Here is a 12,731-nt window from a genome sequence, read left to right on the forward strand (position 1 = left end):
AGGCACACTTCCTTCATAGCTCAAGAGCCTTCAGGCCTCCACATGGTGCCCAGCTCTATGGCAGGCCACAGTTGCGCTGCCTTGACATCTACGTTTTTCTTTGTCTGGATCCCTCGCTAGGCAGGGAGCTCCTTGCTGGCAGTGATTTTTCTATTGTTCATCAGCTCCTAGCTCAGTACCTGGCATAGTGCTCAATAAAAGTAAATAATAAATTTTTAAAACTTTTAAGTATTTATGCAGAAATGGCATATAAAGTTCATTATTAGTGAGTTCCTTTTCTGTAAATTTCCATCTGTTTTCCAAAACAGATAACTGTGGTCCTCAGTGCAATCACTCCATGAAACTTAAACTGGAAACTGCCTCTTGGGTCACATTCTCATTTCTACGGCGCTCAACATGGAAAGCTGCCAGTGCTAGAAGTAGTTCTCCAAAGTGGGCCAAATTCACATTATTGGTGACTGGCACTACTTAACAAGGATAACGTCTGTGTACATGGGGAAATGAGGGAACTTGATTTTAAGAGTAGTAGCTCTATGGTATCAGTGACAATTAGCTCTGAAACCATTTCAGACTAATCCAACTGAAAATGGCTTACTCAATCTCTGAAAGCTGTACCTACTAGCTCTCCCCAGCATAAATTAGGATTAGTTTCTAGATTATTAAAGGCAAACAGATGTAAGGATATTATATGTGTGTATGTATGAGTGTACAAATACGTGTGTGTATACGTGCTGGAACCAGACAGGTTGCTGGAAGTCAGAAGTGACAGACACTTTACGAGTGGTTGCCTTGTGTGTACATGAGATATATGAAAGCAAGGCTTTCATGAGACAAATGGAAGGTATGATTGTGAAAGACCACCTACTGCTTAGAGTAACAATTAACTTTCAAATGGTTTAAATAACATAAATATGTATTATTGCCATCTAAACAATAAAAATATTTCTATAAATAAAATTCATGAATATAAATATATAAAACATATCCAAACATGACACTTAGGTAAAGCTATAGTTAAACAATATTCTTTTACTTGTCACCTCCTCTGCAATTTTCAGTTTTAAAAGAAGGGCAACTCGCCGGGTGCAAAAGTGGCTCACGCCTGTAATCCCAGCACTTTGGGAGGTCAAGGCAGGAGGATCACCCGTGGTTAAGAGTTCAAGACCAGCCTGGCCAATGTAGTGAAACCCCATCTCTACTAAAAATACAAAAATTAGCCGGGTGTGGTGGTGGATGCCTGTAATCCCAGCTACTCATTCAGGAGGCTGAAGCAAGAGAATCTCTTCAACCCGGGAGGCGGAGGTTGCAGTAAGCTGAGATTGTGCCACACTCCAGCCTAGGCAACAGAGCGAGACTCCATCTCAAAAAATAATAATAAAATAAAATAAGAGAGGTGCAACAAGGCTTCCAGGGCCACAGAAAATATGTAAATCTGTTTCAAATTCGCCATCCCTTCTTCGGTCTCTGCTGCAAATCAGTTTAGACAATGATACATTCAGAGAATCAATATTCCATACTTACATGCCACCCCAGGATCTCACTGGACAGTGGTCAAGTTTTCTAGACTATGTCTTTAAGTTTTATTCTTACATTCATCCAAACTAATTAATTAATTCCATTAAAAACTCTGTACAAGGAACTCTACTCACCACTCTAGGAGATATCACGATGAATCAAACATGGCTCATGCATTCAACAAGCATAGGGTCTGGAAGAGGCCATGAATAAGCTATGTATGTCAAAAACCATGGATAACTAAGTGAAAAGTACAGATGAAGTATTTCTCTGAACCAAATGCAACTGGGACACCCTTTTGTATTATCTCTGCACACATGCAAATTTCCATATCCGAATGTTTTCCAATCCTTTCCGTCTGTCGTGTGCCAGTTAACTTTCTAATATATACCAAGTGAAGGCTTTTAATCTCCTCCCTATATCTGTCACTCTAACTTGTCCTCTCTTCACCATGTTTCCGTCAGCTTCAATCATTCAAAACAAAATTTGACAAAGAACAATGAAGAACCCCAGGGTGACATGATACACACTGTAAGTACTGATACACAGGGTTTGGGAGAGAGGGAGCAAGAGCCATCATGAAGGAGAGGGGTATGCAAATAGAATTCTGATTTTTGTTTTCAAATGAACATCATCCCTTTCTTCCTTATTCTTTTTCCTACTTGGACCTCTATTTGAAAGAACTTCCCATCAACTTTCAATTAGTTGACCTAGGCAATTAATTGAAAGTTTGAGGCCGGGCGAAGTGGCTCATGCCTATAACCCCAGCACTTTGGGAGGCCGAGGCGGGTGGATCACAAGGTCAAGAGATCAAGACCATCCTGGTCAACATGGTGAAACCCCGTCTCTACTAAAAATACAAAAATTAGCTGGGCATGGTGGCGCGTGCCTGTAGTCCCAGCTACTTGGGAGGCTGAGGCAGGAGAATTGCCTGAACCCAGGAGGCAGAGGTTGCAGTGAGCCGAGATCGCACCATTGCACTCCAGCCTGGGTAACAAGAGCAAAACTCCATCTCAAAAAAAAAAAAAAGAAAGTTTGTCCTAATGCAGACAGAAATCAAGAGAACGCTCATGAAGCCCTTTATCCTACCCAAATGAAATGTCCATGGCTGAAAATCCACTTTGGATTATGTCCTTTTCCTTTTTTTTCTCTCTTTTATTTTTAAGACAGAGACTTCTTCTGTCACCCAGGATGGAGTGCAGTGGTGTGATCTCCACTCACTGCAGCCTCTGCCTCCAAGGTCAAGTGATTCTCCTGCCTCAGCCTCCTGAGTAGCTGGGGTTAGAGGCATGCACCACTACATCCAGTTAATTTTTTTTTATTTTTAGTAGAGATGGGGTTTCGCAATGTTGGCCAGGCTGATCTCGAAACTTTGGCCCCAAGCAATTCATCCGCCTTGGCCTGCCAAAGTGTTGGGATTACAGGTGTGAGCCACCATGCCCAGCCTGGATTATGTCCTTTTTAATGTACATGTATGAAGCTTGATGTCTTAGGTAAGAAAGGCCAAACATTGGGGAAAAACTTACATACATTCAGTTTATGTTCCCATAACTGGCACCGAGTTGCATTATTTTCACAAACCTAAATACCACAGATCTATAAGGTGAAGATAAACACATGAATTTATATATATATGTATACTCTATCTTCAATTTTATCTTGAAATTACTTATAATAGCTTTATAGACAAGCACAAAATACCTCATAAAATTTGACTAGTCTACTTCTTCTAGACAGTTATAGTACAGCCAAATGAATGAATCTAATATCCTTTATCACTTACTTATAGACAACAAATGGATTTTTGACCTAAAAAAAACTGGTTAGTTTTTTAGGAACCTTAGTATATTGGTAAAAATAAATCAACTACTTAAATATTGGTTTTATGGAAATGTTATGCTTGTAATACCTTTCTAACTCCATTAAGTCTATAAATATATATTGAGTACCTATTATTTGTACCCTGTACTGTGCCAGATACTGGGATACAAAGATGAGTAAGATATAGCCCCTAACCTCAAGATGATCACAGTCTAGTATGGAAGATATCATTAGCAACATGAACTTCATAGTTGCCATAATCAGGGATTTCTAATTTTCCAGTAATAAACTTAGTTTCAAAAGGCCATTTAAAATTTTACTCTAAAGTTATGCCTTCTTCTAGATTTACGGAATGAAAATTTTGAAAAATACAGAATATTTTCAAAATCGTCACTTCACCTGAGACATGTACATCTTCCAGCTTTCAGGTGGCTGGACGGTGGAAGTTTCTTTTATAATAGCTTTGACTTCCTGATCCCCTTCTTATTGCCACTTCCACTTGTATTTTATCTCCCTTCCTATCAATTATTTATCAATATAAGCCCATTAAGTATGCTTCAAAGAGCTTAGTAGATTGACTAATCTAGCATATAAATACAATTTCAGCTACTAGAAGTAATTAACTGTTCAGAACACTAGCAATGCATTTTGGTCATAACACTGCCTCCGTTTTATTCATGAGGAAAAATACAAACTCTCAAATTCGGCTTTGTCCAGCTACACACAAAAAGAGGGAAAAGTGAAAATGCCTCTCTTAGTAATCAATTTGGATTCATTTTTGTTTAAAAAATTGCAAACAAGTATTTCTGATAATTAACACTTGCCTAATTGAACTTTAATTGCCCTAATTGGAAGTATAGAACTAAATCTTCTTTACTTTGTATATTCAACAAGATATTCAAGTAAGACTACAATGTTCCAGTGAACAGTCTCACCTCCACCCCATGCAGGTAGCATTTCAAAACACACATTTTCTCTGCTAATATACCCACCTTCATCTTGGTTTTTGAACAGCATTCTCCCTGTCATTATGTCTCAGAAGGTTAATTCCCATTACTTTATGCTGTCTCTAAAGCCAGTCTGGTGCCTGTAACTTGGATTCTATTTTCTGATGCTCATTTCTTAATGGAGTGCCAGGGATCCTGTTTCAAGCCAGACAATTTGCTAAATATGGGTAGATGAGTGTGAGATTTTTCTGCCCACACTTTCCATTAGATCCTAGATTACCAAAAACATCAAACCCATTTACAAGATTGGCTAGAACTGAATAGATATTGGCTCCTGGAATAGGCTCTTGAATTGAGCCCGTACGTGAATTCTGATCCCAGGTTACAAAAACCTGTGAGGTACTTCAACAGGTCCATGCATGTGTTATAGCTCAACTCCCAAATATGGTAATATCAATCTTAGCAAGAAAGGTCTAGCTGACATTAAATCAAAGAGGGCTTGATTTAATAGATGTCCTACAATTTATGTGCTATAATAATTGTTGATCGTTAATTATACTAAGCCAGTCATAACAATGCTGCTAATTTCAATTTGTTATTTGGGTACTCAACAATTTAATAAGCCCTGCTGATGGTGAGAGTTGCCAGCTAACTGAGGTAAGCCTACAACTGTCTCCAGCCAAAATACATGTAGGCTGAAAAGTTTGTCCACATGCCCCAATAATGCAATGTAACAATTTAGACTTAGGTTTTTAAAATATGTAAGATGACATATGGCTTAAGAAGGTATGTGAGAGTTCATAGGGAATACATAATGATCTAGAAATTCTATTTTTGTCAATTATTTACTAATGCTGTATGGCCTTGTGCTCGACACTGCTCAAAAGCAGTGCTTTCCCTTTAAGAGGCTTATAATCTAAAACATACAAATAACCATATGCAGAAAAAAGCTAGAGATCAGAGTAAAAGGAAGCATTCACAAAAAAATGTACAAATTCAGCATGCCAGAACTTTTCAGTTGAGCAACATGATCCCCAGTGAAATTCTTTCCAAATGATGTATCGTGTGCACAAGTTATAAGTGATTATCTTCAATTTTCTTAGAAATGAGTAATAAGATACCTCTTAAGACACATGCTTTTGTATATGCATCAAATACTAAAGTTGGCGTGGTCATTGATAGCTGCCGTTTAAAGAGAAAACATATTTGCTGTCTTGTCTCATACCAGACAAATCCAGGACTCTTCTCCCAGATCGGTAATAAGCTGCCTTTTTCTAGGCTACAGTGAACAGCAAACATTGCAACTCTAAAGATGGAAGTAGCAGAATGCTCACAAATATTGCATCAAAATATTGGATACAACCTACCAGCCCTTAAGAAAAAAAACATATTGCAAAACTGACACCATCTGCGTCATTTAGCATCCATCAAAATTCTTATGTCTGTATTTCCTAATGCTCTCAACATGGAATTTGCTCCAAGAATTAAGAAACTCTTTTTAAGATGGCGGCCCTATTAAGAGACTTCTCCATATCTCCCACTTCATCTCTTCAGTTCTTTACCCTTACCCAGGCTGGCTATTGTGACCATTTCAGCCAATTTCCTGGAGGTATTTTCTAGCCCTTTTCACCCTTTTAATCCTACAAGTTTCCTGGGAAGCCTGTTTACTTGTATGCTCCCCCACTAGACTGTGAGCTGCTTGACAAAAGGGATTGCGTCTCACTCCTCTCTGCACCCCCAGCACCTATTACAGAGGCTGCCAAGGAGTTGGCAGTGTTAGACTCCTTTCAGCCCAAGGTGCCCCACAAATCATCAGCCATGTCCTCCATCAGATTGATGGCTCCCTCTAAGCATGGCTTGGTATCAGTATCAGGATTCGTGTACTATTCAGACCACATTTGAAAGAATTCTCTAACTGTTCCAAGTTAGTATACAATACAGAGGTTTTTACATTGTTCAAAGTTTCAAAGTTTTAACAAATCACCTGGTCGCCCAAATATCTAGTGCAATCTCAAAGGAGAGAAACCCTTCCACACCTCACTTCTCTCTCTCATTAGGACCGCTAACTGCTTCAAACTAATTGGGGGACTGCAGCTGGCAACCCAGATATGGAGGCTAGTTCTCACACTTAACAACAAAAACCAAACTATCTCTGTGTTTCAAGCATGTTGTTTTTTATATTTATGTTGTTTCTTCTATTTCAAGAAACTCCAAGTCACTTTTGGCTGTTCAAGGCTGCCTTTTACCCATACAGGCATTTGGCCTTCTGGATCAGTTCTCACACTTTCCAAGACCCTCCAAGGCAAGAGCCCTCAATCTTTTGGGAGTTGCAACACTACCACGGTTTGTTTGATTTTCTCATTTCCATCCATCCCTTACTCTACTCCCTCCCCCGACAAAAGTGGTGTATGGCATTCTTAAAGTGAATTACACTTGATTTTTGTTTGGAGGAATTTTTTTCCAGACTTCTGTAACATTCCCTTGAGACAATTGGAAACATCATTGTCTGATTACTAGCTCACTTTCCTTGCCTAAAATTGTATCCATTCTTGATTGCGCCTGTGGGTAGGTTAAGCAAAACAAAATAAACATCTAGACTTATGAGCTCATTGGCTCTATTCTGAATTTTTCTAAATTAAATAAGGGCAAAAGAGCTGTACTGAAAGTCAGTTATATGGATTTTTCTGCCAAATGCTAACTCTGTGCGCCTGGTTTCCATCTGTGGTGCTTTCCAAGTTACAAATCCTTAAAAAAAAAATAAGTGGGGTATGAAGAGATCTATGGATTTTGGGGACATGCTATTTAGAATTGCTATCCTGTGACCTGAACACTCCAAAAGAAATGGGAACATGAGATTGTAAGGCTTTAGATCAGCTTTGTGGAAGTCTAGTGTAGTCCTTCAGCACCAGTGATTTATTTTTTAGCCTGGCTGATCTCAAATGCCATTTAGTCTCATCCATATTAGCATAAGAAATGTACCTTATTCAGGCTAACCCATTTCTGCTAATAGCCGAAGTTAGCAGTCAATCCCAAATGCTCCCCCTAAGTGAAACAGGACATTCTTGAGGATTTCTCCTTACTGTGACTGAATCTCATTTGATCTGGGACAAAGAAAGCTTTAATGCAGTTAATATAGTGCAGCAGGCAAACTGAACATGGCTTAAAATATGAATGCGGAGGGGGGAAAGTCAAGCAGTCATCATGAAGGTTCATAACTATCAAATAATTTTCAGCTTTCAATTTCCAACCACTGAACGACAGCAGCAAATTACAGATTTATTCACTTTGAAATTATGCACTTACCATTGTATTTGTTCTGCCATTATTGTCTCTTCCCTAAAATATTGATGAGCTCTTTCTACACACGAACATTAGGATTTCCACATTTTCCATATCTACAGTGACCATATTTGTCCCACTAAAATTTAGGACACATGGTTTCATGCCAGTACACAGTATTAGAAACCTGCACTGCCCCAGAAAAGCCAGGATACATAATGGTAGCTGTATGGGGATCACCATATTTGAAGTTTGGCTTGGCTCCAGTGTGAGTCAGGACAGTGTCTCCCATGTAGAAGATGCTCAACAGTGTTTGTGTTTGTTAAATAGAACTGAAGCAGGAAATGTTGGGTTTATATGATGAAACCCTTGAAAAGCAATTTCTCCTATACAGTTTGTGAAATAGTAGAGGAAAATAAAAAGTCTTTATTACAAGTCCCTCTTCTCTATAAGAGTATGGCCATCCCTAGGCCTAAAAGGAGGGAAGGAGCCCAGGCCAAATCTCATACACACAGTGTGTGGGCCCTCCCAATACTGCTGCAAAGAGGCAGGCAGTCAGAGAGCTGGGGGAGAATGAGAGAGGGTGAATGCCTGCATGAGTGTGTGTGTGTGTAGAGGGGGGTTGCTAAATGACTATCTGTGCTGTCCTCTGGCCTTTACCTTTACCTCCCGGCTTCAAATTAGCCAAATGTGGCCCCAATCCCAACCCTGGACACATTCATCTTGTGGGGGCTCAGCCTGTGAGGATCAATTTTTACATTACCAACAAAAGCATGTTCTCTAGCCTTAACAATCTAATTACCATGGCACTTCCAGGGCAGAGAGATTCACTGGTTGTTTCAGTTCTACAGAACTGATTCATAGGTTGCCCCTTACAGCTCCTGCACACGCCCACGTGGTACATTATTAACTCTTAACAGCAGATGAGGTAGTCCGACCCTCCCTTAGAGTGAAATCCTGCAAAGCAATATTTAACGTATGCGCAAATGCATTTCAGTTACCAAAAAGGGTGACCAATTACCTTTGCAACTAAACAGCAGGCTCACTCGGCTCTTTTCATCAACCTAAAGAAAAGGCTGAGGGCGCGCTGGCTACCTAGGTAACCTCCCACCAGTGAACACTGGCTGGCAGCGCCCACGGGGCGCGCATCCGCATTCACAACTTGGACCAACCGTCAAGCCCGCCTCCATGACTTGCTGAGAGCCACCAGCCAAGTTTTAGCTAGGGCTGCTCCTTGATCCTTCAGAAGCGCGGGAGGCGCGCCTCACTGGATGCCTGAGTTGAGAAGAGACCCTGGAGGCCACCAACGTCTCACGGTTAGCGAATACGACTGGCCGTTTCTTCTCAGTGCACCCCTGACAAATTAACCTGTTTGAAATTGACTATTCTTGTCCGTATTGTCAGTGTAGCAACTTGTTCTAATTGGATACTAAGGCGGGTGTTAGGAGCCCAACCGCTGGACAGTCATTCGCACAGGGCCATTAATATTCATCTGTTGACAGCGGCAGACCTCGACTAATGTTAAAATATGTCCTTACCACACGATCTGATTGTGAGAACAAAAGGCAGGCGTTCAGAAACTTTCCTCCACCTAAAATCATCTCCCCTTTATGGTCCAGCCTGTCAAGAAGGCAGATGAATTTGGGAGGGGGGAGGAGTTAAATCATCTTTGGACTCCTGCTCCCGGGGCCAGCAGCACCGTTTTTAAAAGCAATTTCGCTAACCTATTTAAGGGACGCTGTTCTGAAGGAAAAGGATCAGTCCTCCTCATTTTGGTTATCCTCTTACTCAAAAGTTTGCCTCAGTGTGTCTTCACCCACCACTGCAAATTCAGAAATCTGTCTTCAACTTTGCTTGCACTTGGGCCCGTGAGCTTAGGAAACCCAGGCTGGGTAAAAGAGAACATGGGGGGCACGTTGGGGAAAAGACGGCTGGAGCTGTGGCCCAGTTAAGGCTGAAATTCTGACATGTATGTGTGAGCAAGGATGGCAAATTCCCGAGGCACTAGCTCGGCTATGGGGCGCCAGTTCTCCAAGACCCAGGAAAATAGCTCCCACCTTCTTGCCCTTCCATAAAATGGGCGCTCACAAGAAGGCAATCCCCACGGTTCCTCCAACTCGCACCTTCCCTGACAGCAGCGTGAGACTGGGGGATATGGACTCTGTCCACACACACCCTCTCTCCCTCCCTCAGTACATCCAGCCAGGCCCCAGGCACCCGACCACTCCCAATTGCCCAGCTTCAGGGCGCACGACTGCAGGCCGGTGGGGCTAGCGCGCTCTGGGTACAGCCACCACACACGCCCCTTGCTCCCCGCTGGGTGCAGGGAACGCTCACGGGACCCTTCCTCACCTGGCACAGGAGTTTCGGGCACCCACTTGAGTCCGGGCTGCAGTCTCTGGAAGAACGAGCGGACTTGGTGACAGGTGGCGTCCGGCGGCGGCGGCGGGGGCTGCGCCCGTCCCGGGCAGTCTAAGCTGAGCAGCATCGCCACCACCAAGCACGCGGTGCACACGGTCCCCGCCATCCTGCTTCGCAGGGAGCTAGGAGAGCTCGGGAGAGTGGCAGCCGGAGAGAGAGCAGTCCCAGGACTCGGCAAGCCTGGCAGTGGCCCTGAGGAGCAAGAGACGTGCTGCTACCCAGCCGCTGCAAAAGTTTCCTCGCAGCTACCTGGGCGCTGTGCGAGGGCGGGAACCGCTTGGCGGCGCGGGGCAGGGCGGGGCTGACTGGGGTGGGGCGGGGCGAGGAGGAACGGGGCGGGGCGAGGCGAGCCGTGCTGCCAGGGGGCGGTGGCGGTCCTGCTGCTGATAGCCTGCGGAGTGCGGGGGCCGCGGCGTGGAGCGCGGCAGGGGCCACTGGGGCACCGCAGCGCGGGGACCGGGCGGGGGCAGTGCTGGAGGAGGTTGCGGGGCGCGCGCGAACGCTCCCGGCAGCGGAGCCCAGCTGTCCGCTCGCCGCCGCTCCACACAGGGCGCTTTGGCATAACTACTGCAGAGAGGCTGCAGGCTCGAGCGAGCTGATTGGCTTCCCAGCAGCCGTCCTCTGACTGGCTCTGGGAGAAGTTCCCCAGCCTCACTCCTCCTTCACGCCGCTCATTGGTCTACAACCTGGAGGGCTTTTCCCTTTAGGATTTTTACAACCTTTTCATCCTTCCTAGGGGCAGGTGGGGGTCCCTGGCTTAGGTGCCCCTCCGCTTCGCCACAGGCCTTCTTTCAGCCCGTTCCAGCTCTTTCCTGGCCACCAGAACCACACAAGGTCTTCCTTCTCCACACAAAATCCACCTCCTCATTCTGCTCTCTGAGGAGCTTCCCGCGAACCGTTTTCCTAACGCAGCCCTGACCGGGTTCTCAAAGCCAACCCACAAATAGTCACGTTCAGGGGTAGCCAGGTACCACCGGGCTTTTCATAGCCTGCCTTACCTTTGAATACTGTGTCTAAGAAGTCTGACAACCCCTGTGGTTTGCTAGATTTGATTCTATAAAGCCGTACAAAGTCAGAGGAAGCACCTGATCCTGGGGTGTTAAAAGAATCTACTGCATGATAGTCCCAGGTGGCCCTTCATGAAGCAAAGCATAACTGGTGACAACTCATAACCAGGGGCTTAAAGCCAGCCTCACTCATTAGAAAATCGTAATGATGTAATGGTAATGTAGAACACAGCAAATTTATTGAGCCAAAGCTAGCCTATTTCATAGATGGAGTAGAAGGCTATTTGAAAGGTCTCCTACACCCAAATCCCACCTCTCCTGCTTAGATTTCACTATCAGAAGTCCAGTTCTTTGAGAATCACATATCTCTCCAAGGAGGAATACATTTAGTCATTACCTATATGCTGCTAAGTAGGGATCTTTAGCGTGGATTCTTTTTATGACCCTCCACACTCTAGTCCAGTAGAGAACTCAATAAGTATTTGTATGATGAAATTACTTAACACCTCAACATAAAGTAGTTTGTCATCTGATGGTCTTGTTTCTGACCTAATTGAAAGTAGGTTTTGAGGGAAAACCTCAGCACCAGGAAATTGTCTGGGGTATGCAAGGTCTAGGGAGAGGAGGTTGTGCTCCAGGACCCGGGAGCTGAGAAGGGAAGCAAAGAGAGAGGAAGGTCACGGGGAAGTTCATTCATCCATTTATTCATTGGGTAACAAATATTTGAACTCCTACTGTGTTCCAGGCCCTGTAGATTACAAACAGACAATGAGGATACAAAGATTAACCAACCCGCGTGGTACCTGACCTCAAAGAACTGCAAACTAATAGGGGAAACAACCAAGTAGAATGTTAACCCACTGTGTGAATGCTTAGATAAAGTTCTAAGGGTTGGAGGAATCAGAGAAAGTGTGCCAGAGGTAATGATGCCCCAAACTCAGACTCAAAAGACCAGTAGAAGTTTAGGGGACACAAGCAGATGGGGAGAAGGGTGTTGAGGCAAAGAAAGCAGCATAAATAAAGACACTGACAGGATAGGGCTTGGCATGGCCCAGTTGGAGGGTGGGAGGTGCAAGTAATGATTCCAGCTTGGGGAGTTGGAAGAGCCAAGATGAGAGAGGTAAGCAAGGGCTAGATTATGCAGTCCTGGAGCCATGTGGAGGAGCCTGGGGAACCACTTAAGGAAATTTTCAGCACTGGGGGAGGTGCCCTGATCATATTTGCCTGATTAAAAGATCCTTCCAGCAGCAGTCACTGTGGAGAATGGCTTGGAGAAGGAAAAAGATTGGAAGCAAGGAGACCAGTTAAGAGGCTGTGAAAATAACCCAGACAAGAAATGAAAAAGTCCTGTAGCAGAGAAGATTTGGAAATGGAAAAAAAATTACTGGAAATATTTAGCATATAGAGTTAAAAGGGCATGATGACCTAGTGGATATGGGGGATGGGAGAGAAGGAGTCAAGGACGGAGGGCTCATTCACTCTTTTTTCAACAAACATTTCAGTGTGGCCAATGTATCTGGTATTCTTCTCCTACTTCATAATTTTGCCTGGGGCTAGGCCTGCGCCTGCATTGAACATTTGACAAATGACATATCCACTTTAAAAGAAACACCAATTAAGAGTCATAATTTGGCTGGTGAGTTTGATATGTTCCACCTGTGGAGCCCTGTGACCAAAGGGCAGATTGGAAGGCAAGCATTGATTGAATTTCATGACCTTGCAGAGGAAGACATGACCTCCC

At 43.7% G+C, this 12,731-nt stretch overlaps 1 protein-coding gene across 2 annotated transcripts in view; it reads right to left on the bottom strand.

Annotated features, from left to right (window-relative positions):
- GPC3 (glypican 3) overlaps nt 1-10,234 on the bottom strand; it is a 465,274-nt gene extending 455,040 nt beyond the window's left edge. For both annotated transcript variants that reach the window (XM_008989909.5, XM_002763282.7), the window contains exon 1: nt 9,915-10,234. In XM_008989909.5, coding sequence (XP_008988157.2) covers nt 9,915-10,089 — 175 coding nt within the window. In that variant the 5' untranslated portion in view covers nt 10,090-10,234. The remainder of the gene's footprint in view (nt 1-9,914) is intronic.
- Nucleotides 10,235-12,731: the final 2,497 nt, after the last annotated feature.

This window comes from Callithrix jacchus, chromosome X (genome assembly GCF_049354715.1).
Source record: "Callithrix jacchus isolate 240 chromosome X, calJac240_pri, whole genome shotgun sequence".
Classification (NCBI taxonomy): Eukaryota; Metazoa; Chordata; class Mammalia; order Primates; family Cebidae; genus Callithrix; species Callithrix jacchus.